The following is a 24742-nucleotide window of genomic DNA, read 5'->3' as shown; positions in this document are numbered from 1 at the left end:
CCAGGGATGCTTGGAAGCATTGACTGCATGCATTGGAAATGGAAGAACTATCCGTTTGCGTGGCAGGGAATGTACAAGGGTCACAAAAAAAAGGCTGCACTATGATACTTGAAGCAGTGGCTACCCATGATCTCTGGATTTGGTACTCTTTCTTTGGTATGCGTGGATCCAACAATGACATCAACATCCTAAACTGCTCCCCGATCTTTTCCAAGCTTGTTGAGGGTCATGCTCCCCTGGTGAACTATGTGATCAATGGTCGGCACTACAACAAAGGATACTACCTTGCATACGGTATCTATCTAAAGTGGGCAACATTTGTGAAGACTATCTCGAGACCCGGTACCCCCAAACATTCCGAGTTTGTCAAGAAACAAGAAGCTTGCCGAAAAGACGTCGAGCGTGCATTTGGTGTCCTCCAGCAGAGATTTGCTGTCGTCTGGTTCTCCTCTATGACTTGGTCCAAAGATCAGATGTGGGAGGTGATGAACTGTTGTGTGTGCTTACACAATATGATTATTGAAAATGAGCGAAAACATCTGGTTCCTCTGGCTAAGCAAGAAGCACCATATGAGAGAGAGGGTCCTCTGCACAGCCTAATCACCAGGTGCCGACATCATGGGCCGCCTTCATTGCTATGCGCCAGGAGATTCGAGACTCTACAATGCATCAACAGTTGCAAGATGATCTGGTGGAGCACATATGGACGCTTCGAGGCAACGCAACACCAACGCCAACTAGTCTGTCTTTATTAATTTGTTTCAAAACTTGTGAAATTGTGTGCTTCATTTGTTTCAGCACTTGTTAAACATTGTACTGATTTTCGCCGAATTTGTTTCAAATCTTGTTCGCCGAACTTGTTAAATTTTATGTCGAATTTGTTTGAAATATGTCAAATGGCCGAGGTTGGGGGTGTCCTACCGGGGGATGGCTGGAACTTCGGCGCTTTCCATGCTAAATTTTCCTTCAATCCGGAGGAAAGTTTCGCCGGATTTGAGCGTGGGGAGCGCCAACGAGTGGAGATGCTCTAAGTCTCCGTTAGGAAAAAGGAAAGAGCATAGAAAAAATATGACGAAAGATAATAAATATTTCCGACTTTGTGCCCGCACTTTGCACACTTCGGACAAAACTGCTCCACTTTGGGACCTAACGAGCTCAGGAGCAGATTATAGTTAACTAAAAGCGCACAACCAAAGAATTTTAAGTGGCAATGGCAAAGCAAAACACGATGGTGAAACCTCGTTTGTTTATTTATTTTAACGACACGCGCTCGGTGGCGGGGCGCAGGTGTTACCGTGGCGACCACAAATCCGCGATGCGACGAGGCAGGGCGACGACGTGCGAGTGCGGCGACCGGCCGGCTGGTGGAAGGAGATTTTCTTGCCAGAAGGGAGAGCGGCATGTCTTCCTAACTCGAGCACCACGCTCGAGCGGGAAAACACAAGCAGACTGGCACGAATATCTTGGAAATCCATCTGGAAGGATAGATCGCAATCGCTGAGATACGGAAGTTCCTTCTAGCTGCCTGACACCGCAGATGACAAGCAGGATCCACTCACCGGCGGCGAACGGATATGCACAAGCACGAGCACGAGCACCGTACGTACGCGACGAACTGCGGCTGCACGTAAAATAGTATCGCCGTCACCACCATTCTCGACCGCACCATGCTGCGTCCGTCACGTACGTACGGCGAGCAGTGGAGGCGAGAGCGACGGGCCGGCGGCGAGAAGCTCGACACCGCACCGGGCGGAAAGCTGGGGCAACGCGACGACGTTACGGGTGACAGGCGCCACTCATGTCTCCGGTTGCTGGCTCTGCCTGATGGCTGATGGTGCTGCAGAATCGATGGCAAGGCTAGCTTGATTGGGCGTACGTAAGCTAACTAGCGATCAGTACCGGCTGGCTCGACGATGAGCGTGCGGCTGTCACCGTCGCCTTTGGATGCAACTAGCACTAGCACTAGCATTTAGCAGTACGCAACGCATGATTAGGCAATGACAATCGAACTGCCTGGTACTCCCCAATATCCGTACGCTGCTAATTATAAAAGCATCTCCCGTGGCTTCCTCCAAGCCTCGATCGTTTGGGGACGACGGTTCTTTGCATCGTGTTTTGGAGACGTTCGTTTTCAGCTGTGTCTCCTAAATAGATTTATTAAAAAATAGATTTAAATGAAAACTTATAACTTCATTTAAATTTGTTATATTTTACATGTTTTTGAACAAAATTTATCTAAACCGTAAATAAAATTTAGCAGCGCCAACGGCGGCCGTCGCGGTAGTGAAGGTCGAAGTAGCCATAGTCGGCGTCGGTGAGCTGGTTCTTCCTGCGTGGGTCGGAGGTGTCATCAACACCTTCGTCCTTCACGGCGCCACAATGGCGTCCTCGATGTTCCCCTCCCACACCTTGTGATCATTCAACGACTCCATCTACTCCGCGTTGTAGCCTGGCGTATCCTCGCGGTCGTCACTAGCTCGCTGCCGGCGACAATCCTTTGCCTGCGGAGTTACGCAGCCACCCCACCCTCGTCTACCTCCTCCATTCGGCTCACGCATGGAGATAATGAGTGTTGCGGTTCGTCGATTACAACGCCACGAGAGGGATTGCACCTTCTCATCGGTGTCGTGAACTCCCCTTCCTTCACCTCGCATTTGCGTGCAGTGTAAGGGGAGACACGTGTCCACCGGAGCGGAGCATGACGTAGCCTCCCTTGGAAGCAACTAACTTGGTCCTTGCGGCGATGGCAGTGATGACCGTGACATCTCCAGTCGGGTTGCCACGCCGGATCCCCTCCAGAACGACCGCGAGCGTGCAGCCGGACGCCCCAGAACAGGTGGCACCCCTTTCCCGTCCTAGAGGTGCGGTGGCCCGATGAGCCCATCGAGCCTCGACAGGTCTTCATTTCGTCGTGCGTTGAAGAAATCGCTCCACCAGTCGTAGTTGTTCATCCCCACCCACATCGGATCGGCATGCTCTACGTTTACGACCTTTAGTCAAGTAATGAGCGGAATATCTTACTCGTATCTTCACCTTTAGGCCGTGCCGACCGGTGCGTGTTAGTGACTGAGTTTGTCAGGTAAATGGTTCTTGCTTTACTAATTTGGACCTCTCGTGAGTCCTGAGTTTGGCGATGTTTCATTATAGCAAGTCCGGACAGTGGGTGAAGCAAAGGACAAATGTAAAAAATGCCAAAGCAAATGAGAAACGTGACAAAATGTGAATCGAAAGAAGAAAGGAAAAAATTAAGGACAAAGGAAAAAAAAAATGCCAAAGCAAATTGAGAAGCATGACAAAATGTCAAACGAAAGCAGAAAAGAAAAATTGAGGAAAAAAATATATCAGAGCCAGGTTTCGATCCTGGGACCTGTGGGTTATGGGCCCACCACGCTTCCGCTGCGCCACTCTGATTTTGATGTCTAACTTTGCCCTCGGTACTATTTAGCGTTGATACCGAATCTTGGTTCCGGTAGTATCGATACGGTTTCCACGAGGTACACCCGAGGAGCGTGTCGCGCAGCGCAGTGGACCAGTGGTGCTTACAGCTTACGTCGGAGCACTGCCGCCGTACCCGTACGTGGGGCGGCACGAACGGAGACGAGAGGGAGCACCACCAGCAGCGCGAGGTCGACACGCGCCGGGGACCCGCCACGGCGGCCGTGCCCCTCCGCGGCAGGCAGAGCCGGCCCCGGCCTCCATTTGGTCGTGCACTCGCGCCCGTGCGTATGCCGGTCCCCGGAATTTGGCTTTGCCGGCCGGTCGCCCATTCTCATTCTCCGGCGTCGTCGAGGGCTCTACGGGTGCGGGTGTTGACCCCCGCCGCCCGGGCTACTCGCTTGTCGCCACCGGTGGTTCCTGATTGACCCCTCTCTTGCATGCAGAGGTAGTGTGTGGTGGCCATCATCCCGCCATGGATCCCATCGGCGAGCCGCCAGCCTGCACCCACCGTGCACGGACATGACATTGTCGATCACGCTGGGGTTAGCTTTCCTCTAATTTGGAGCTGCGCATGGTGGTACTGGTGGGTGGACAATGGAAGTTAAAGCTGACGTCGCTCGACGGCGAGAGGCGGCCTGGCCATCATCCCTCTGTCGACGTCGCTTTAGTTTCTTTCGTTTCACCTGGAATGATTTGCCGATCTGCTGTGTCTGTCTGTCTCTCCGACTTAGCAAAAGCCTTGTCTCGTTGGGGGTCTGGATATGCACGGATTAGCGCCTAGACCTACTCTATGGCCGCACAAACGTGTCGCCGATGTGTTGGCCACGCGCATGGTCGATCGTATGCTACTCAAAGCCATTCTATATCTCTATAAAATGGCCTTTATAGTTAGGTTCTCCATCAGTGTGTAAAAGGGGCTGATTATGGCTAGACCTACGTAAAGTGTAACATAAAGCAGAGGACATTGAGATCCACACGATCGGGACGCCGTCGCAGCTGCGTAGTAACTAAACACTCTCAAAGTCGAGTATCTCCACCGACGGCCCCCAAATAGTCGCCGGCAGGGGCGTCAGCACTGTCGTATGGGGGAACGCCGGTACAACATCCTCCATTTGGGGGAGCTGCTCCCATACGACAGCCCGAATAGATAATTTGAATTTGAAAACTCAAACATAAGCATAAAATTTTGAATAAGTTTACGAATATGAAGTTTGGGCTAACACACGGCCACCAAATTCGAGTAGGTTTTCGAATATGAAGTTTGGGCCAACACACGGCCACCAGATCGCCGTCTCCGACGCAAAAAACGGCTTCCAAGCTAGATGATCAGATGAACAAGGTCACAGGCGGCTGAACCTCGACGACTTCCTCATCGGCGGTGAGCCCCGGCGGCAGCTCCATCGCTGCAACAGGGTCCACGGTCGTCGGGGGAGCCATGAACGTGGACGGTGCCGGGGGAGACATGAACGTGGACGGTGCCGGGGGAGACATGAAAGTGGATGGTGCCGGGGGAGACGCCGACGCAGCTCGCGCCGCCATCACCTCTTGGCCGATGCGCTCGCGGTACATCTCGTGCCACGCCCGCGCCAACGGGTCCATCTTCTCCATGTCGGCCATCAAGATCTTCGATTCTTGAGACATTTTGGCCAACGGTAGTTGCGTCGCTTCGTTGGTGGCCTTCATGGCAGCGGCGTGAGCTTCCATCTTCGCCGCCTCCACCCTCTCCCTCTCCAACTCGATCTTCATGTCTTGCTTGTCGAGGATTGCCTTCCACACGACGGCGGCCCTATCCGCCGCTTCCTTGTTCTCCACCTAGAATGAGGTGATCATCTTCTCGATGGAGGTGTCCATGGCTGCCCATACTTTTCACTTCCTTTGGTACTTATTGCACTTACTTTGGTTGATACATAATTGGTGTTGAGGAGAAGGCTCTCCATACTCTCTCCCCCTCTCCAACTCATCGATCGCGGTCTCGTCTCAGTATCGAATCTACAAGGTGAGTAGTTGGAGGAGACATGCATATACATGTCGATCTTGTGTGACCGTCGGTGTGTATGGATACTTGTTGCAGGTGAAGTGCTTGTGTGTGTGTGCCTGTTGCGGTCAAAAACCCACCGGCGAGTATCGACGGGCAACACCGTAGAGCCGAGAGGCTCCCAGGATTGCGGTGGACCCTGGTCCCTCGGGCGACGGCCCGCAATGCCTTCTGGCACACGTCCTGGTGCTTACGAGGGCGTGCCACCTGACCTATACCTGGTCAGGAAGGTGATGGATTGCTTCGACTAGTTTCCTGCATGGCAAACACGTAAACATTAAATACGAGCCCCGATCGGCTCTTAAGTTGTTCTGTGGATCGGCTCAAAGAGCCGATTGCCCCATGGTTCATGTTAGATTTATAAGGACATGGGGATCATGCTTTATCAATATCAAGCTAAACTAATCTACGATAGTCTAGGGTTTTCACCGTATAATCGGAACATCCTATGCGTAGTTGAGCCTAACAGATACGTAAGATAATGGAAAACCAGCCCTAAAGAGGCCTAAAAACCAACGTGAAGTTGATCCCAGGAACAATCCCTCTAGAGCTTAATAAACCACACCTTACGCACTACCGGATCGTTCAACCCGTTTATAAGGCCTAACCATACGGATATCAAACCAATCCTTGAAAAACAAGGAGCAACTATAACGGATTAGATCTACTAAATAAAGATCAAGCAAGATGCTGCCCTTACACCTAAAATAGGTGTAAGGGCAGCTAGATATCAAGGGGCAGCGTAGCTAAATAAGTACATCGTGAAAGCATCGACGTCAGCCCCAAAACACCTAAGATAATGGTGTTGCTCGCCATCAAAAAGGCTTCAACACAAACAACACCAATAACGAATAAACTGATACTGCCTAGATGCGATCTAGGCAGCATGTTGCTTACCCGGGAGAAACCCTCGAAACAAGGGGTGGCGACGCGCCTAGATTGATTTGTTGTGAACGTGATCGTCCTCCTTCTCAATAACCCTAGATACATATTTATAGTCCGTAGAATTTCTAACTTGGGAATAAACCCAACCGTGTACGAGCTAAACTCTATCTCTTAATTCTAACCGACACATAACCTACTATAATTTACAGATACACGGGCAATCTTGCCCAAACTTCTTGTACAAGGCCGGTTCGGGAATATTTTCCGTGCATATCCTCTAAGCCCATTTAATCACGGCCCATCTCCAGACTTGGTTAAATTCTGGTGGTAACACATGCCCCCCTGGTTTTGGCAATGATAATTTCAAAACCACTCTATTTTTTCCGCTTCTTAGGGTCACGTCGTGGCAGAGCAGAACCGTCGCAGTATCCTTCATCATGATGCCTTGCCTTCTGAACTTCTCTGCATGATTTGATAGATTCGGCACCATGCCCTCGGAAACCGTTATGGCATTAAATCTCCACTATATCCCCTTTTATTTAACCGCGCCGAGCAGTTCGCCTCTTCATCCTCTTGCTCCGTACTAGCCATCGGCAAAAAACCCCCTTCCTCTGTAGCCATGTCTTCCTCCTCCTCCTCCTCCTCTGCCTCATCCGGCCTTTCCTTCGGCTCCTCCTCCTCCAGCGAGCTAGAGCAGGAGGTCAATCTGATGGCCATCTACGAGGCTCTCGCCCCCGAGTACTGGGACGCGAGGGATTGGGACTCTTCCATCGAGTCAGAGGACGACGAGCCCCTCACCGACGGAGAAGAAGACCTCCAGTTCCTCGTCGACGGAGAGCTGGAGGCAGCAAGCGACGACGACCTCTTCTCATGGGAGGCAGACCTCTCCTCCGACGAAGAGGAAGAAGAAGCGGAGGAGGACTCCTCCTCCTCCTCCGAGGAGTACCCACCGGCCAAGCGCTTCCGCGCTGGGTCGGATGACGATGACGATGATGATGACGAGGAGGATGAATCCCCCGACGGCGGCTTCATCAGTAGTGACGAGGACGCCGCCGGCAGCAGTGCCGACAGCGGCGAGGACGGCGACGACGAGGGCAGCAACGGCCCATAGATTAGGGAGTAGTGCAGGGCCAGTAGTTGTAGTGCATTAGGCATCGGATGATCCTTTTGAGAGCCATCGGCTCTTCCTTGTAAGATCTTTCTGTTAATCAATGAAGAATGTTCCTCCAATTTGCTTTTCCAATCGACCAACTCTAATTGTTCCGATTGCCAAAGTAGGTCAACGCACCAAGAACCGATAGCAGCGTATCGGTCTTCCACCATAGACGCCCATACGGCCCAAATCAGTGGCCTAAATAGACAGATTCAAGTAAACATTCCTCATTCAGACCGTAACTTGATACCTGCTCATAATATTTGTAGCTCTAGAGTCGATGGCTGCGCATCGGCTGTTTTATTCTTAAGTCGATGACCGTGCACCGTCTCTTGCTTTGCACATATATTTCCTTTTATCGGCCGATTTCATACATCGGCCCCCATATTCCACTGCTCCAGTTGGTGAATTTTTTTTTTACTGGCCGATTTAAAAATCGGCCCCCGTATCTCAGTGCCCATCATCCCACATACTTGGGAAATACTTCTTGAGATGCTGGCCATTGACGGCCACTGGGAACTTCACACCATCCAACTGCTCAAGCATGTATGCATTGCCCTTTAGGACTTGGTCAACCCTGTACGGCCCGTTCCAATTTGGAGACCATTTACCATATGCCTTGTCCTTAGCCCCTAACGGCAATACAGCTTCCCACACCAGATCACCAACATGGAACTCCTTTGGCTTCACCTTCTTATTATATGCACGAGCCACCTTGGCCTTGTTCTCCTTAATTTTCTCAAGTGACCAAAGTCTAAGTTCCGTCAGATCTTCAACGCTATCACTCATCAGGGCTGCATACTCTTCAGTTGTCAAGTCATTCTGAAACGTGACACGTCTCGATCCAGCCGTGATCTCCCAGGGTAACACTGCTTCTTGTCCATAGACCGGATGGTACGGCGAGGTCTTCACCGCCCCATGACATGACATGCGATAAGCCCATAAAGCCTCCAACAAAACCTCGTGCCAACGCCTAGGGTACTCGTCGATTTTTCTCTTAATCAGCTTGATAAGGCTTTTGTTGGACGCTTCAGCTTGCCCATTTGCCTGAGCATAGTATGGAGACGATCGGATCAGCTTAATTCCCATGTCGTCGCAGAACTCTCTGAACTCTTTAGAAACGAAAACCGAACCTCCATCGGTCGTGATGGTCTGGGGAATCCCAAATCTGTGAATGACATGCTCTTTCACAAAACTGATAACGTCCTTCGACGCCACAGACTTCATAGGGACGGCCTCCACCCATTTAGTGAAATAATCTGTAATGGCCAAGATCCACTCGTGGCCTTTGCTCGATGCAGGATGGATTTTGCCGATCATGTCCATGCCCCATCCTCGAAATGGCCAAGGCTTGATGATGGGGTTTATTGCTGATGCGGGTACCATCTGAATGCTTCCAAACTTCTGACATGCTTGACACCCTTTATAGTAATTGAAACAGTCCTCAAGCATGGTGGGCCAATAAAACCATGATCGCCTGATCAACCACTTCATCTTATGAGCCGATTGATGAGTTCCACAGGCGCCTTCATGTACCTCGTGTAAGAGCCGATTTGCCTCGGCTGTTCCCAAACATTTGAGAAGTAACCCTTCCAAGGTCCTGTAGAACATGTCATCCCCAATAAGGACATACTTCATAGCCTTGTACCTTATCCATTTAGGTGCCCCCCCGAGCCGGATCTTTCAAGTAATTGAAGATATCGGCTCTCCAATCATCTGGCTCCATGAAATGTATCTGGACATCGGCGCCTTCTACTGCCTCCTTATAGCCTGACGCCATCTGTGCGAGATCGTTCGCCTCCGTATTCTGCGACCTCGGGACCCAGTTGAAGTTTATGTACCTGAACTGTGTCATCAGCTCGCGGCAATGCATCCATAACGGGAAGAGCGACTCGCTCTCACACTTGTACTCATCCGTGAGCTGGGAGATCACCAACTTTGAGTCTCCAAAGAGTTCTACTGCTTCTGCCCCAGCTTCAATTAGCAACTCCATCCCCTTACGTACTGCTTCATACTCAGCAACATTATTGGTGCAAGGGGTAGATAGCCTGATGGAGAAGGTGTAGGTTGCCCCCCGGGGCGACACGAGTAGGATGCCGATGCCGCAACCATCGTCGCAAACCGATCCATCGAAGAACATGGCCCATGCACGTATATACAGTGCAGCTATATTAGTGTTGATTCGTTCAGCGATTAGATCGGCCAAGGCCTGTCCTTTAACTGCTTTCGCAGGTTGATACCGGAGATCCAACTCCGATAATGCAAACATCCATTTACCGAGTCGGCCTTTCAGAACAGGAGCCGACAGCATGTGCTTGATGACGTCTGATTTGCAAATGATGACGATTTCTGCCGCCAAAAAGATGTGACGAAGCTTGGTGCAGGTAAAAAATAGGCAGAGGCACAACTTCTCGATCTCCGGGTACCTCGTCTCTGCATCCAACATCCTTCTGCTGAGGTAGAAAGCAACTCTTTCCATGCCATCATAGATTTGCACCACCACTGAGGCGATAGAAGTATCGGCTACTGACAGGTAAATATAGAATGGCCTGTCTTGCTGGGGCGAAACCAACACGGGCGGCTTCGTTAGATACTCTTTAATCTCATCAAACGCTCGCTGTTGCTCTGCCCCCCAGTGAAACTCCTCATCAGGTTTGATTTTTACCAAACCCATGAACGGCTCAATTCATCCTGACAGATTAGAGATGAACCTTCTGACGAAATTGATTTTGCCGATGAGACTTTGGAGTTCCTTCTTGGTGGTAGGTGGTTTCATTGTTCGTACTGCCTCTTGACTTTTCAGGCCGATCTCAATCCCACATTCATGAACTAGGAAGCCCAGGAATTGACCGGCTGTCACACCAAAAGCACACTTCTTTGGATTCATTCTAAGTCTGAACTTTCTGGTTCGGTCCAGGATGCGTCGCAAATCCTCCAGGTGTCCTTCCACTGAGACAGACTTGACCACCACGTCATCAATGTAAATTTCCACCAACTTGCCGATCAGATCATGGAAGATGTAATTCATGGCTCGTTGGTACGTTGCACCGGCATTCTTCAGCCCAAATGTCATGACCACATATTCGAACAAGCCCACCGAACCTGGTACTCTGAAGGCCGTCTTGTGTATATCTTCTGGAGCCATGAAAATCTGGTTGTAACCGGCATTGCCATCCATGAAGCTTAAAACCTTATGACCAGCCGCTGCATTGATCAACGTTTCAGCTACCGGCATAGGGTACTCGTCCTTCGGAGTGGCTCTATTGAGATCGCGAAAATCTATGGCGACGCGCCATCGGCCGTCCTTCTTCTCCACAGGTACGATGCTAGATATCCATTCAGCATACCTGCATGGCCTGATGAACCCGGCGCTCAACATCTTCTCAATCTCCTTCTTGACTTCTTCTAGAATTTCGGCCTTCATCTGTCGTGCTCGTTGCTGGAACAGCCGAAATCCTTTCTTGAGAGGTAGCCGATGCTCAATGATGCTCCTGTCTAGCCCGGGCATCTCTGTATAATCCCAGGCAAAACAATCTGGGTATTCTTTCAACAAAGCTATCATCAGGCGCCTCAGATGCGGATCTAACTTTTTGCTGATAAATGTTGGTCGTGGCTTATCCCCAGGACCAATGTCGATCTCTTCTAGCTCATCAGCTGACGTAAACCCATATCCTAGCTTTCCGTCGCCTGTTAGATCGACGTTGAACACAGACAAAACGTATGGCGAGGATAATTTTGGCCGATTGCTGGAATCGGCCTCCATGTTGATTGAATTGCTCAATGAAGGTTTACAACTTGTATATGCTCCCTTACAGGAGGAAGCCTCCCTACCACACCTACGTGACATGTTTGAAGTAAGATCCTTGCTTTTTATTTTTTGGGGCCGATCGCAGGGATCGGCCTTGCCACGTATGTCGATGGATGTTGCTCTTGCTACTCTATCAGGCCGGTGGATAAGACCAGCCTCACCCCGTTTTTTGTCACCTCGATGCGATCACAGCCGTCCAAACTGATTCCAGAGAGCGGCTCTTGGTCTTCCGAGTCCCAAATGTTCATGCCGGCTATTGAGACGTCGATCGAGTCATCTGCATGTACGACTTCTACGTCGTCTCCATCCCACTGTATCAGGCATTGGTGCATTGTAGATGGAATGCAGCAGTTGGAGTGAATCCAATCCCTTCCTAGTAGGACAGCGTAGGTACTCTTGCTGTCGACGATGAAGAATGTCGTTGGGATCGTCTTTCGGCCTATGGTTAGATCCACGTTCAGGACACCTTGCGTCCCTGATGCTTGGCCGTTGAAGTCGTTCAGTGTGACGTTGGTCTTGATCAGATCGGCACTGGAGCGTCCCAAACGCCGTAGCATGGAATATGGCATTATATTGACCGCCGCTCCCGTGTCAACCAACATCCTGCCGACGGGCTGCCCATTGATATAACCCTTTAGGTACAGGGCCTTCATGTGTTTGTAGCCCTTCTCTCGTGGCTTTTCAAAGATGACTGGCTGTGGACCGCAGTCAAACTGTGCTATCGGCACTTCTTCAGTTCCCGGGGCATGAAACTCTGATGGAAGGAAGAACACCATGTTTGTGCCAGCCGATGTACTCACATCGGCTTTTTCTTGCTTGGGCCGCCAAACCTTCTTTGGTGGACGACTCTCTTCGTCCAAAGTATGCTGAATTTTCACGGCCAGATCGGGCCGCGCTTTCCTCAATGTGTGCAAGTATCGCGCTTCGGCTTGCTCCAAGCTACGTAGCCGCTGAACCCTACACTTTTGGGAGTGGCTGAGTCCATCGGGGCACCACCTTGGCCGGTGGTACCTATCCTCTTCTTCATCTTCTGACTCCTCAAAGTCTTCATCTTGAGATGACTCAGCTCGCTTGTTCTGTGGCGGGAGAGGCCCTAGACGCTTGAAAACTGAAACTTCCCCTGCATCTTTCTTCCGGCGTCTACACTCCGGGCAGTTGTCGATTGTAGGCAATCGGCTCATCCCTAAATCCCAGCAGTGTTTAAAGAAGGGACAGTCCCAGTGCCTATCCATGTCTTCCTGCTCCCTTGACCTCTCCTTAGCGCGGTGCTCACGTCCTTCATCGTCTCTGTCACGCCGACGGCACCTTCCTTTGTCTTCATCAGACCGATTGTATCTTTTGTCGTTTCTGTCGTACTACCGACGTCGGTCATAATGATATTCATATTTATTGAGGAGGTGCGTGGAAAGTGGTTTTTTGGTATCGCACGCTTCTCACTTGTTCCTTGGTGAGGTACCGCTTGTCATCATATCGGGGCCGGTCGCGTGGATCGGCCTTCTCCTTTTCCTTGCTGCGGGAGTGACTGCTTTCCTCTTTATCCTTGCCATGGTGGCGCACAGGCCCTGCCATGTTGACGTCGAACGAGAAATCCAATCGACGCCTCACGGAGTGGTTAGGTTCCACCATGTTGACTCCAGGGAACGGATGTGTGTCCACTTTCATGGCAAACTGCCCGAAGAGCAATCGGCCTTGTTCTATTGCTATTTGGATCTGCTGACGAAACACCTTGCAGTCATTGGTGGTATGGGTGAACGAGTGATGCCATTTGCAGTACGGCCTCCCGTTCATTTCCTGTGCTGTAGGGATTTTATGGCCTTCGGGTAACTTCAGCTGTTTTTCCTTAAGCAAAAGTTCGAAAATCTGCTCAGCCTTGCTCAAATCGAAGTCAAACCCTCTTGCAGGCCCTTGAGGTTTTACCCATTTGCAGGACACGGGGTTTGCCCCCCGAGCCCATTCAGCTACATCAACCTCCAGGTCTGGTGCAGGATCTTCAGCTTCTTCCATCTCGGCCAGGCCTACCGGACGCTTGAACTTGTCTTGGTACAATTCAGGGTGTCGCTGCTCATACAATGTGAGTTTCTGCACCATGTGCGACAATGAACTGTACTCAGCTTGGGAAGTCAGATCCTTGATCGGCGTCGCGAGGCCCAATGCTGCCAGCTCGATTGCTTCTTTCTCAGATAAACGAACCGAATAACATCGGTTCCTGACAGTCCTGAAACGTTGGATGTATTCCGACACTGTTTCTCCCCGCTTCTGCCGCACCTGCGCTAGATCGGCAATGCCAGCTTCGGTAGCTTCTGAGTGATATTGCACATGAAATTGCTCCTCCAGCTGTTTCCATGTGCGGACTGAGTTTGGTGGCAACGAGGTGTACCACCCAAAGGCTGATCCCGTAAGAGATTGTGCGAAAAACCTCACACGCAACGGGTCTGACACTGAAATCATGCCCAGCTGTGCCAAATATCGGCTTACATGCTCTATTGAGCTAGAACCTTCTGCTCCATTGAATTTTGAGAATTCAGGGAGCCGATATTTGGGTGGCAGCGGGATCAGATCGTACTCGTCGGGGTACGGCTTGGAATAGCCGATTGCTTTCCTCTTCGGCAAGATACCGAACTGGTCTCTCAAGATAGTGCTGATCTGCTCCATGGTATTAGCTGTAGGGACCGAGCCTTCATGACTCGTTCCAGTAGCGTATTTAGCCAGCCATGCTTGTTTGTCAGCATCTACTCCAGAAATCCCTGTTGGTGCGATCTGGCTTGTGCGCACTAAGGGGTTGCAGTCCGACACGTATGTGCACACGTATCCATGTGGGATATCCTTGGGCGGCTCATATAGGAATTGGCAATCGCTAGGATCGCCACCAACCTTATAGACAACGTACGCCGGTGAACCCGGTGGCTCTGGCGCCGCAAGAGCGAATGGCAGCGGCGGTCTAATCTGGAGCGGTATTTCTCCCTGGTGAGTTCCCAGGGTAGGTCCTGACGGAGAGTACTGATGCTTCATGATCTCTTGCACCACCCGGACCGCAACGCGCTCAAAAGCGTTCACCGGACTCTCAGAATGGCGGTGTAGAGAATGAGCCACCATGTAATTGATCTCCTGGCGTAGAGCTCTGGTGCGTTCCTCTGAAGAGGTAGAGAGGTCTACTTCATCGAGAGCACCTTCAGGGGAAAACCCTTTCCATCTGATGCCATGTGAACGGGTCTTCATGAAAGAGCCGATGAGATCGGCTTCCAAGATGGCTTTCATCTCATCGTACTTCTTCTTGTGTTCCTCCAGCAGATCTGCGTACGTGACTGGTTCGCCCACCACCTCATCCGCAGCTTTTGACATGGTTGCTGCAGATGTCGACGTAGTGGTTGCTGTAGAGTGTCCCAACGGGCGTGCCAGAATGTGTTGCGGTCAAAAACCCACCGGCGAGTATCGACGGGCAACACCGTAGAGCCGGGAGGCTCCCAGGATTGCGGTGGACCCTGGTCCCTCGGGCGACAGCCCGCAATGCCTTCTGGCACACGTCCTGGTGCTTACGAGGGCGTGCCACCTGACCTATACCTGGTCAGGAAGGTGATGGATTGCTTCGACTAGTTTCCTGCATGGCAAACACGTAAACATTAAATACGAGCCCCGATCGGCTCTTAAGTTGTTCTGTGGATCGGCTCAAAGAGCCGATTGCCCCATGGTTCATGTTAGATTTATAAGGACATGGGGATCATGCTTTATCAATATCAAGCTAAACTAATCTACGATAGTCTAGGGTTTTCACCGTATAATCGGAACATCCTATGCGTAGTTGAGCCTAACAGATACGTAAGATAATGGAAAACCAGCCCTAAAGAGGCCTAAAAACCAACGTGAAGTTGATCCCCGGAATAATCCCTCTAGAGCTTAATAAACCACACCTTACGCACTACCGGATCGTTCAACCCGTTTATAAGGCCTAACCATACGGATATCAAACCAATCCTTGAAAAACAAGGAGAAACTATAACGGATTAGATCTACTAAATAAAGATCAAGCAAGATGCTGCCCTTACACCTAAAATAGGTGTAAGGGCAGCTAGATATCAAGGGGCAGCGTAGCTAAATAAGTACATCGTGAAAGCATCGACGTCAGCCCCAAAACACCTAAGATAAGGGTGTTGCTCGCCATCAAAAAGGCTTCAGCACGAACAACACCAATAACGAATAAACTGATACTGCCTAGATCGCAAGATGCGATCTAGGCAGCATGTTGCTTACCCGGGAGAAACCCTCGAAACAAGGGGTGGCGATGCGCCTAGATTGATTTGTTGTGAACGTGATCGTCCTCCTTCTCAATAACCCTAGATACATATTTATAGTCCGTAGACTTTCTAACTTGGGAATAAATCCAACCGTGTACGAGCTAAACTCTATCTCTTAATTCTAACCGACACGTAACCTAATACTCCCTCTGTTCCATTCTATAGTGCCTATAGTTTTTTGGCACGGAAATTAGCGCAAGAGTATTTTTGACACAAGACCCTTAGCTAAACGATTTGAGATCAACGTAAAATTTGGGAAATCCATATCTTACTAACTCATCATAACAAATTTGAGACCTGAACAATTTGGGAGCTGAACATGGAGGGGGTAATTGAAAAAAAGCTAAGCTACAACCTTATATTCTGAAACAAATGCCAAAAATCTATAGGCACTATATAAAGGAACGGAGGGAGTATAATTTACAGATACACGGGCAATCTTGCCCAAACTTCTTGTACAAGGCCGGTTCGGGAATATTTTCCGTGCATATCCTCTAAGCCCATTTAATCACGGCCCATCTCCAAACTTGGTTAAATTCTGGTGGTAACAGTGCCGGTGTGGTGCATGGATGTTTGCCGAAACGTTGATTCATTTCCGTTTCGGCAAATTTTTGCACTACCCATACGTCCTACCTTTAGGAGAGGTCATGCCGAATTTTTCCGCTCCATGTATACCTTTAGGAGAGGTACGGTCTATGCATGTGTGTGCATGTGTTGCGGTTCTAATTTTCTGTTCTATGTATACCATTGACAGGCAACCGTGGTCCTCTCGATGAGTTCCGCTCGAATCTCTAGATACAAGATAGACGCGAAGGAGGACATGATTCGAAACAATAGGCGTCAGATAAGATGTCCGTGTCAATCATGCAAACTCGAGCGCTGGATCAACCCTGATTCCGGACAACTGGAGGAACACCTACGGAGGCGCGGTTTCATGCAAGACAACCAGGCGCGGCCGGCCCCAACAAATGGTGCGCATGAAGACCATGGCGAGCGAGATGACGAAGCACCACATGTCGGCGGAGAATATCATCATGAAGAAGAAGATGCCAGCGGAGAAGATCATCATGAAGAAGAAGATTCTGGCGCGACCCCGCTAATTTCGGCTTTGCGGGACTCTCATGTTCAAGATCTGCTCCTCCAGAAGACGAGCAACGACAGAGCTGCAGCCAGAGAGAGAGCCAAGCTATCGCAAGTGGAGAAAGACGGGATGGCTCCGATCTTTCCTGGGTGCCGTCCGCAGGATACACGCTTGCATGTAACGCTTGATTATCTGCAGATGAAGACGCAGAACAAGTGGACCGGTTGTAACAGTGATGTGATCGACATGATGAATGTGATCGACGTTTTGTAACAGTGTTCTCAGCGAGCGGGGTCGACGACACATGTTGACTTCGTTCTTGATTTGTGCTCTTTGAGCTCCGCATTCAGTTTTCGGGGAGAAGACCCTAGGTCTAACTTTCATTGGTTGTAGCTGGTATTGGCCGGTTGCTCTCTAGTTGTGTTCTTGTTGAAGGCATTGTCTAGACATTGGACCTTCTTCAAGGTGAAAATTTAGGATTCAACCATGGTGGTTAGACCGTACGACAGATGACGCTTGCGTAATGTTACATTCTCAGAGAACCTTTCTAGGTATCCTCAATGGTGATGATTTGTTTTTTGCTATTATGGTTGCTTTGCGGTTTTTTCTTCTTCTTCTATATCTCTCGTTTATGTCTTTGTACATTCTTTACTATGGGAACTAGCTCTTAACATTATATTTTGTTGCACAAGCTAAGTGTAATTGATTTTAATTAACTTTGTATGAATATATCCCTTTTATAAGAAAAAGAAAAGTCTCCAGGTACGTACACTTGCACATCAACAGGGGAAATCACCTGCATCTTTCCCGAAAGCCACACCTAGCTATATCTTAGACCTGCTCCTTTGCAATTCTTCCATGATAATTATGATCAGCCTGTCGACTTTGTTGAGTAACATATTGTATAGATATAGGTCCCCGTGTTTTCTCAGGGTTGTACCTGTAATTGTACATGTGTCCGCCTATATATATATGAGCAGCCGGCCCTATTGGTGCTGTGCAATCTCCAAAACCCTTCTCTACATGGTATCAGAGACCCTTCGGGTCCTGCCCTAGCCGCCGCCCCTCCTCCTCCTTAGGGCGCCGCCGGCCCTTCCCAACCCTAGCCGCCGCCCTCCTTTAGGGCGCCGCCGGCCCTCCCCACCACCTCCGCTTCCGCCATCCACCCTAGCCGCCGCCCCCTCCTCTCTAGGGCGCCGCCGGCCCTCCCCACTTCCAACCCTAGCCGCCGCCCTTCTCATCTAGGGCGCCGCCGGCCCTCCCCACCACCACCGCCTCCGCCATGGCGCGCTTCGACTCATCCTCCGGCTCCGGCAGCAGCAACCCCTTCGCCGGCCCCTCCGTCGCCGTCATCCGCGACATCCCCATCGCCGATCGCGTGCCGCTGAAGCTCTCCACCACCGCTGCCAACTTCTTCCCGTGGAAGACGTACTTCGGGCTGCTCTTCCGCGAGTATGATCTCCTTGATCACGTCGACGGCACCATCGACCTCCTCGCCATGCCGCATGACCCTGAGTGGCTCGCCATCGACGCCACCATCATCCGCTGGTTCTACCAGACCGTCTCCAACGACATCTTCCGCACTGTCGTCCGCGACGGCGACTCCGCCCACACGGTCTGGGACAAGATCACCGGCCTCTTCACCGACAACAAAATCCAGCGGGTCACCTTCCTCCAACAGGAGTTCTTCGGCACCCACCAGAACGACCTGTCCCTCGATGACTACGCCCTCAAGCTGAAGAGTCTCTCCGATGAGCTCCGCGACTTGGAGTTCCCGATCGATGACAAGATCATGCTCTCCACCCTGTCGGCGGGTCTCGGCGAGGATCTCAGCAACGCCGCCTCCAACCTCACGCTCCTCACCACGCCCACCTTCGAGCAGGCCGTGGCGTACCTGCGTCTCGAGGAGCGCCGCCTCAAGCACCTCCGGGCTCGGGCGGCCCACACCGCCTTCGCCGCTGGCTTCTCCCGCGGCGCCCAGACTCCTGCGCCCCGCGCCCCTGCGCCGCGCCCCGGGGTCCGCCGCCGGGCTTCCCCGCCGCCACCCCGCCGCCCGGTCCGACCGGTCACCAGGCCGGCCGGACCGGCCTGGACCGGGCACGCTGGCGCCCGGCCGGCCGGCCGACCCCCTGGACCGGCCAGCCGGCTCCTCCTGGTGGTGGCCGCCGTGGCCGTCGTCGACGTGGCGGTGGCAACGGAGGCGCCAATGCCGCCGCCCCCGCGCCTCGTCCCGCGCAGTACACCGCCCCTCCGCCATGGACTGCCGGTCATAACCCGTGGACCGGGGTTGTTCACGCCTACTCCATGCCCGTGCCGCGCGCCCCCTACCCGGGCATTATGGGGCCGCGTCCAGCCTCCCACCAGGCGTTCTACGCGGCGCCCCAGCCTGCCCCGGCCTACGCCGCCCCTCCGGGTGCGACCCCGTGGGATCCCGCGCTCCTGACCGCCCTCCAGAGCGCCCCCTCCGCTGGGGCGTATGGTGGCGGTGGCGACTGGTTCATGGACACCGGCGCTTCCGCGCATATGGCGGCGCATCCCGGTAACCTCTCCTTTTCCACACCCGCTTCCACTTCTTCTCGCATCATCGTTGGCAACGGTCATGCTCTTCCTATTACTCACACTGGTTCTGTCTCTTTTCCTTCCGCCTCCACTCCCCTCTCTCTCCATAATGTTCTCGTTTCTCCTGACTTGATCAAAAACCTTGTTTCTGTTAAATCTTTCTGTCGTGATAACCCTGTGACTGTGGAATTTGACGCTTTTGGTTTCTCTGTCAAGGATGGTCGTACCCGGATGCTCCTCCACCGATGTGACAGCCCCGGCGATCTCTACCCCGTTGGCGCGGCCTCCACCACCACCGGCCGTCCGCTCGCCCTCTCCGCCGGTGTCGACCTTTGGCACGCCCGTCTTGGCCATCCTAGCTCCGCCACTCTGCGTCAAATAATGCAAGGCTTCTCCTTCACTTGTAATAAAACGGATGCTCACTCTTGTGAAGCATGTCGTCTAGGCAAACATGTTCGTCTTCCGTTTAGTTCGTCCTCCACAGTCGCGTCTTTTCCCTTTCAACTCATTCATAGTGATGTATGGACCTCGCCGGTCCCGAGTAACTCTGGTTATAATTATTATCTTGTGATTCTTGATGATTACTCGCATTTTGTATGGACTTTTCCACTTCGCCGTAAGTCAGATGTTGCCACCACCCTCACCGCCTTCTTCGCGTTCGTCTCCACTCAGTTTGGTCGCTCCATTCACGCTTTCCAGACCGACAACGGCAAGGAGTTCGACAACATCACCATTCGCTCACTCCTCGCCACCCACGGCACCATCTTCCGCCTCACGTGTCCCTACACTTCTTCACAGAATGGCCGTGCCGAACGGATGCTTCGTACCCTCAACGACTGCGTCCGCACCCTTCTGTTCCATGCCTCCATGCCCCCGCGATTCTGGCCGGATGCCCTTGCCACGGCGACTCTCCTCGTCAACATCCGCCCGTGTCGTGTGCGTTGGTCCTACACGCCGCATCATCTCCTTTACGGTGCGCCGCCTACCTATGATGACCTCCGCATCTTCGGCTGCCGGTGTTTTCCCAACACCGCTGCCACCGCCGCGCATAAGCTTGCGCCGCGCTCCCTCCCTTGTGTGTTTCTCGGCTACCCCGCCAACACCAAGGGTTACCGCTGTTACGACCCGGTCTCTCATCGTGTCATCACTTCCCGGCACGTGTACTTTGACGAGTTGGTTTTTCCGTTTCAGCAGGGACTCATGGCGACACCTCCGACGACGCTCCCGGCGCCCGCTGGCCCTCCTGCGGCCGCGCGCCGACGACCGACCGCGGTGGCCCCCCCGGCGCCGGCCCCGCCTGGTCCTCGGCGTCCCCGGCGCCGCTGGCCCTCCTACGGCCGCGCGCCGACGCCGACCGTGGTGGCCCCCGCCTGGTCCCTCGGCGTCCGCACCGCCCGCGGCGCCCCGTCACCTGCGTCGCCGGCGCGCCTCGCCCGCGGCGCCCCGTCGCCAGCGGCGCCCTCGCCAGCGGCGGCCGTCGCCGCGGCGCCCCGTCGCCTGCGGCGCCCTCACCCCGCGGCGCCCCGTCGCTGCGGCGCTTCGCCGCTGGCGGCCCCGTCCGCGGCGCCTTCGCCCGCGGCGCCTCGCCCGCGGCGCCCCGTCGCTGCGGCGCCCTCGCCCGCGGCGCCCTCGTCCGCGCGGCCGCCTCTTCGTCGTCGCGCCTCGCCACCCGTCGGCTGCGGTTCCCGAGCCCATGCTCACCCGCGCCGCGCAGGCGTACGGCGGCCGTCTACACGCTACCCGCCGACCGGTATGTCCGCGCGGCTTCTCCGTCTCTGCGTCGGCCTTCGGGCAAGCGGCAACAGCATATTGCCGCACGACGGCGGCGCCCCCTCCACCAGCCGACCCGGCCAAGCGCCCGGTCAGACCGGACCGTCGACCGGCCAGTCTGGTCACCAGGCCGGTCAGACCGGCTCTCCCGCCGGCTCGGCGACCGCCCCTTCGCCGGTGCCCACCTCGGCTCGCGCTGCCTTGCGCGACCCGCATTGGCGCGCCGCCATGCAGGAGGAGTACGACGCGCTTCAGCGTAATAGGACCTGGGAGCTCGTTCCCCGGCCCCCTCGCGCCAATGTCATCACCGGCAAATGGGTCTTCAAGCACAAGCTCGGCTCCGACGGTACTCTCGAGCGCTACAAGGCGCGCTGGGTGGTGCGCGGCTTTCGGCAGCGCGCTGGTGTCGACTTCACGGATACGTTTGCCCCGGTTGTCAAACCGGGCACGATCCGCACGGTGCTGCACCTCGCCGCGTCTCGTGCGTGGCCCGTGCATCAGATGGACGTCTCCAACGCCTTCCTTCATGGCCATCTGCAGGAACGGGTGTCTTGCCCGGCAACCCACCGGCTTCGTCGACCCCGAGCGCCCCGATGACGTGTGCTTGCTCTCTCGGTCTCTGTATGGACTGAAGCAGGCGCCCCGCGCCTGGTACCAGCGCATCGCCGGCTTCCTGCATCAGCTGGGCTTCCGCTCCACGCGTTCCGATGCATCCCTGTTTGTCTACCGGACCGGCAACGACATGGCATACCTGCTGCTGTACGTCGACGACATCATTCTGACGGCATCCACCGCTGCTCTTCTTCGACAGCTCACCGACCGCCTTCGCGCTGAGTTCGCGTTGAAGGATCTTGGCCCGCTTCACTACTTCCTCGGCATCGAGGTTGTCCGACGTGCGGACGGGTTCTTTCTCCATCAGCGGAAGTATGCTCACGAGCTCCTCGAGCGTGCTGGGATGCTTAACTGCAACCCTGCGCCTACTCCTGTCGACACGAAGGCCAAGCTTTCCGCCAGTGATGGGTCACCGGCGTCCGACGCGCCGTTCTATCGCTCCATCGTCGGTGCCCTTCAGTACTTGACACTGACGCGACCGGAGCTCCAGTACGCCGTGCAGCAGGTGTGCTTGCATATGCATGCTCCTCGGGATGTTCATTGGGCCGCGGTGAAGCGGATTCTCCGCTACGTCTGCGGTACCATGGGCTACGGCTTGACATTGCATGCTTCGCCCTCGACGTCGACTGACCTTGTCGCCTACTCTGACGCGGATCGGGCGGGTTGCCGGATACGCGCCGCTCCACCAGCGGCCATCGTGTCTACCTCGGCTCGTCGCTTGTCTCTTGGTCCTCCAAGAGGCAGCCCACCGTGTCCCGCTCCCTGCCGAGGCCGAGTACCGCGCCGTGGCCAACGCCGTGGCTGAGTGCACATGGCTCCGTCAGCACTGTCCGAGCTATCTTGTCCTGTTGACAAGGCTACGGTGGTCTTCTGCGACAACGTGTCGGCTGTCTACCTCTCCGCCAACCCCGTTCATCATCGGCGCACCAAGCACATCGAGTTGGATATCCACTTTGTTCGTGAGCAAGTTGCCCTCGGTCGCGTTCGAGTTCTTCACGTACCGACGTCTCAGCAATTTGCCGATATCATGACGAAGGGATTGCCATCCACGACTTTTCCTGAGTTTCGCTCCAGTCTGTGTGTCGGTGCCGACCCTTCGACTTCGGGTGTGTTGAGTAACATATTGTATAGATATAGGTCCCCGTGTTTTCTCAGGGTTGTACCTGTAATTGTACATGTGTCCGCCTATATATATATGAGCAGCCGGCCCTATTGGTGCTGTGCAATCTCCAAAACCCTTCTCTACAGACTTGTACGTGACCGTGCGGCCCTTGCCCAACCGAGGCGCCTTTCACAGCAGCACCCTGTGCGCGCGCGTTCGTGCGCGCAGACATCACCCTAGCACCCACCCACCACGAGCTGGTTCCTGTCACCCCTAATCAGGTAACCATGGACCCGTCCAGCCACCTCTACGCGGCTAGAACGCGTGCAGGTCCTCTTCCAGGACAACGATCCAGAGCTAGCGAGCTTCGACGGCGATCCAATGGCCGAAAGATTGTGTGTCCGCGGGGTGGGTCGGGGGCTTTGCGGGCAGGATAGGGCAAGTCTGATGGGAGTTGCCGGACGCGAATCTCACCTGGGTACCACGAAAAGGAAGAGACCGATATCTTTGGAGGCCAGCCGTTCGGCCCTCGCCTTTCCCATGTTTTTCCACGCAGCCATTATTGATATCGCGCGCGACGCATGGTAGGCCATTGACACCGTCGTGATCGAGCCTGAGTTAGTTCGATCAGAGACTCATATTAGCCGAGAGCACCAAACCAGGTTTAGCCCAGTCGAAATCGTCCGATCTGATCTCTAGGTTAGCCTCTGCCACCACCCATCACCTCGTCGCCGCAGGACAAAGCTTACGCAGTGAAGTGGACTCCTCTGCTTCGACCAGGGACGGAGCTGCCTTGTAGCAGATGACCCCAATAAAAAATGCAAAATCCTTTACTAATTAGTACTCCCTCCGTTTTTTTTAATTGACTCGAATTTAGTACAAAGTTGTACTAAATTTGAATCAATTAAAAGAGACCGGAGGGAGTACTAGCTAGTGTTGCTAGTGTTAATTTGGAGAGAATGACACCAGTGCAATAGAGAGATTAGAGTGATGAACCCAGTGCCATTTGTTTCCAGCTTTGTCCATGGCTTCCATGGTCGACCACCCCGGCGCCGATCGGATCCAGGTGGTGGCGCCTTCCTCGAGGCACTTCTTGGGCGGATCGAACATGCCCCTTGGTCATAGCGCTCAACAGCGAGGTGGAGCTGGTGGCCCAGCCGGTGACATGTGCGAGGATTTGTTGTTGACGACGGTGCCGGTGAGTGTCGTTTACTACAGAGAGTCTCGAACACATGGTGTAGCTTCATCATAGGTAACTCATTGATGACTCCGATACCTATTTGATGGGGATTTGTTCGTATTTTAGGGCATATAAGACCCTGATGAATAATCTCCCACAATTGTCGGGTTTGTAGATGTTGGCGGGTGATTTCATATTATTTTCATGTATATTCTTGTCAGACCTTTGTTAAATAAAATTAAAAATAAATGTTGTATGTATCTTTTCAATACAGAGTTCGTGGTCTCAACCTCCTCATCAAAACATAAAAAACTGCTCTGGCCAAACTAACCAACAGTTCAGCACCATGCACCATGCACGAACGTTACTGATGCAGCACTGGTTTGATTGTCCAGACTGTGATATTATGGATAACTAATTACCCACGCCAGTGCGTGGATTTGACATGTTCAACCGAGACGTGCTAGCTCGGTAAATATCTGCTAGCTAACGTACAAAATGGAAGACGGCGACGGCATTGTTACCTTGTACTCGGTGACGGCATGATGGTATGTGTCGGATTGTCTCGATCTTTGCTAGCTAGAGAGGTAGTGAATTATTCGCGAAAGCAGAGGAAACACCAAGCGAAAACCAGACGTCCATCTTCTTTTCCTCCGATCATGACCTGCTTTTCCTTGGCTTCACTCTGTCTCTCTGTGTGTTCAGGATCCAAAGAGAGCACGGAGATAAGATCGCACTGTCTTTCAAACACGACGGCCTCGTGCGTAGCCCGGACAATCGGATTAGTTGCGCTAGCAAACTACGAGATGGTGGTACTCATGGCGACATGA

The 24742-nt window shown here is 53.2% G+C and overlaps 1 protein-coding gene and 1 non-coding gene across 2 annotated transcripts; one reads left to right on the top strand and one right to left on the bottom strand.

The window, feature by feature from the left end:
- Positions 1 to 3339: 3339 nt before the first annotated feature.
- Positions 3340 to 3411, bottom strand: TRNAM-CAU (transfer RNA methionine (anticodon CAU)). Its single transcript has one exon. It is a non-coding gene; the product is annotated as a tRNA-Met (tRNA).
- A 14560-nt stretch (positions 3412 to 17971) lies between these two features.
- On the top strand, positions 17972 to 24742 carry LOC139832604 (uncharacterized). Its single transcript, XM_071822396.1, has 7 exons — positions 17972 to 19102; positions 19465 to 19651; positions 19874 to 20182; positions 20443 to 20998; positions 21054 to 21440; positions 21559 to 22208; positions 24618 to 24742. The coding sequence occupies exons 1-7, from the start codon at positions 17972 to 17974 to the stop codon at positions 24740 to 24742; spliced, it is 3345 nt and encodes a 1114-aa protein (XP_071678497.1).

This window comes from Lolium perenne, chromosome 6 (genome assembly GCF_019359855.2).
Source record: "Lolium perenne isolate Kyuss_39 chromosome 6, Kyuss_2.0, whole genome shotgun sequence".
Classification (NCBI taxonomy): Eukaryota; Viridiplantae; Streptophyta; class Magnoliopsida; order Poales; family Poaceae; genus Lolium; species Lolium perenne.
This window is presented reverse-complemented; position numbering and strand designations above follow the sequence as displayed.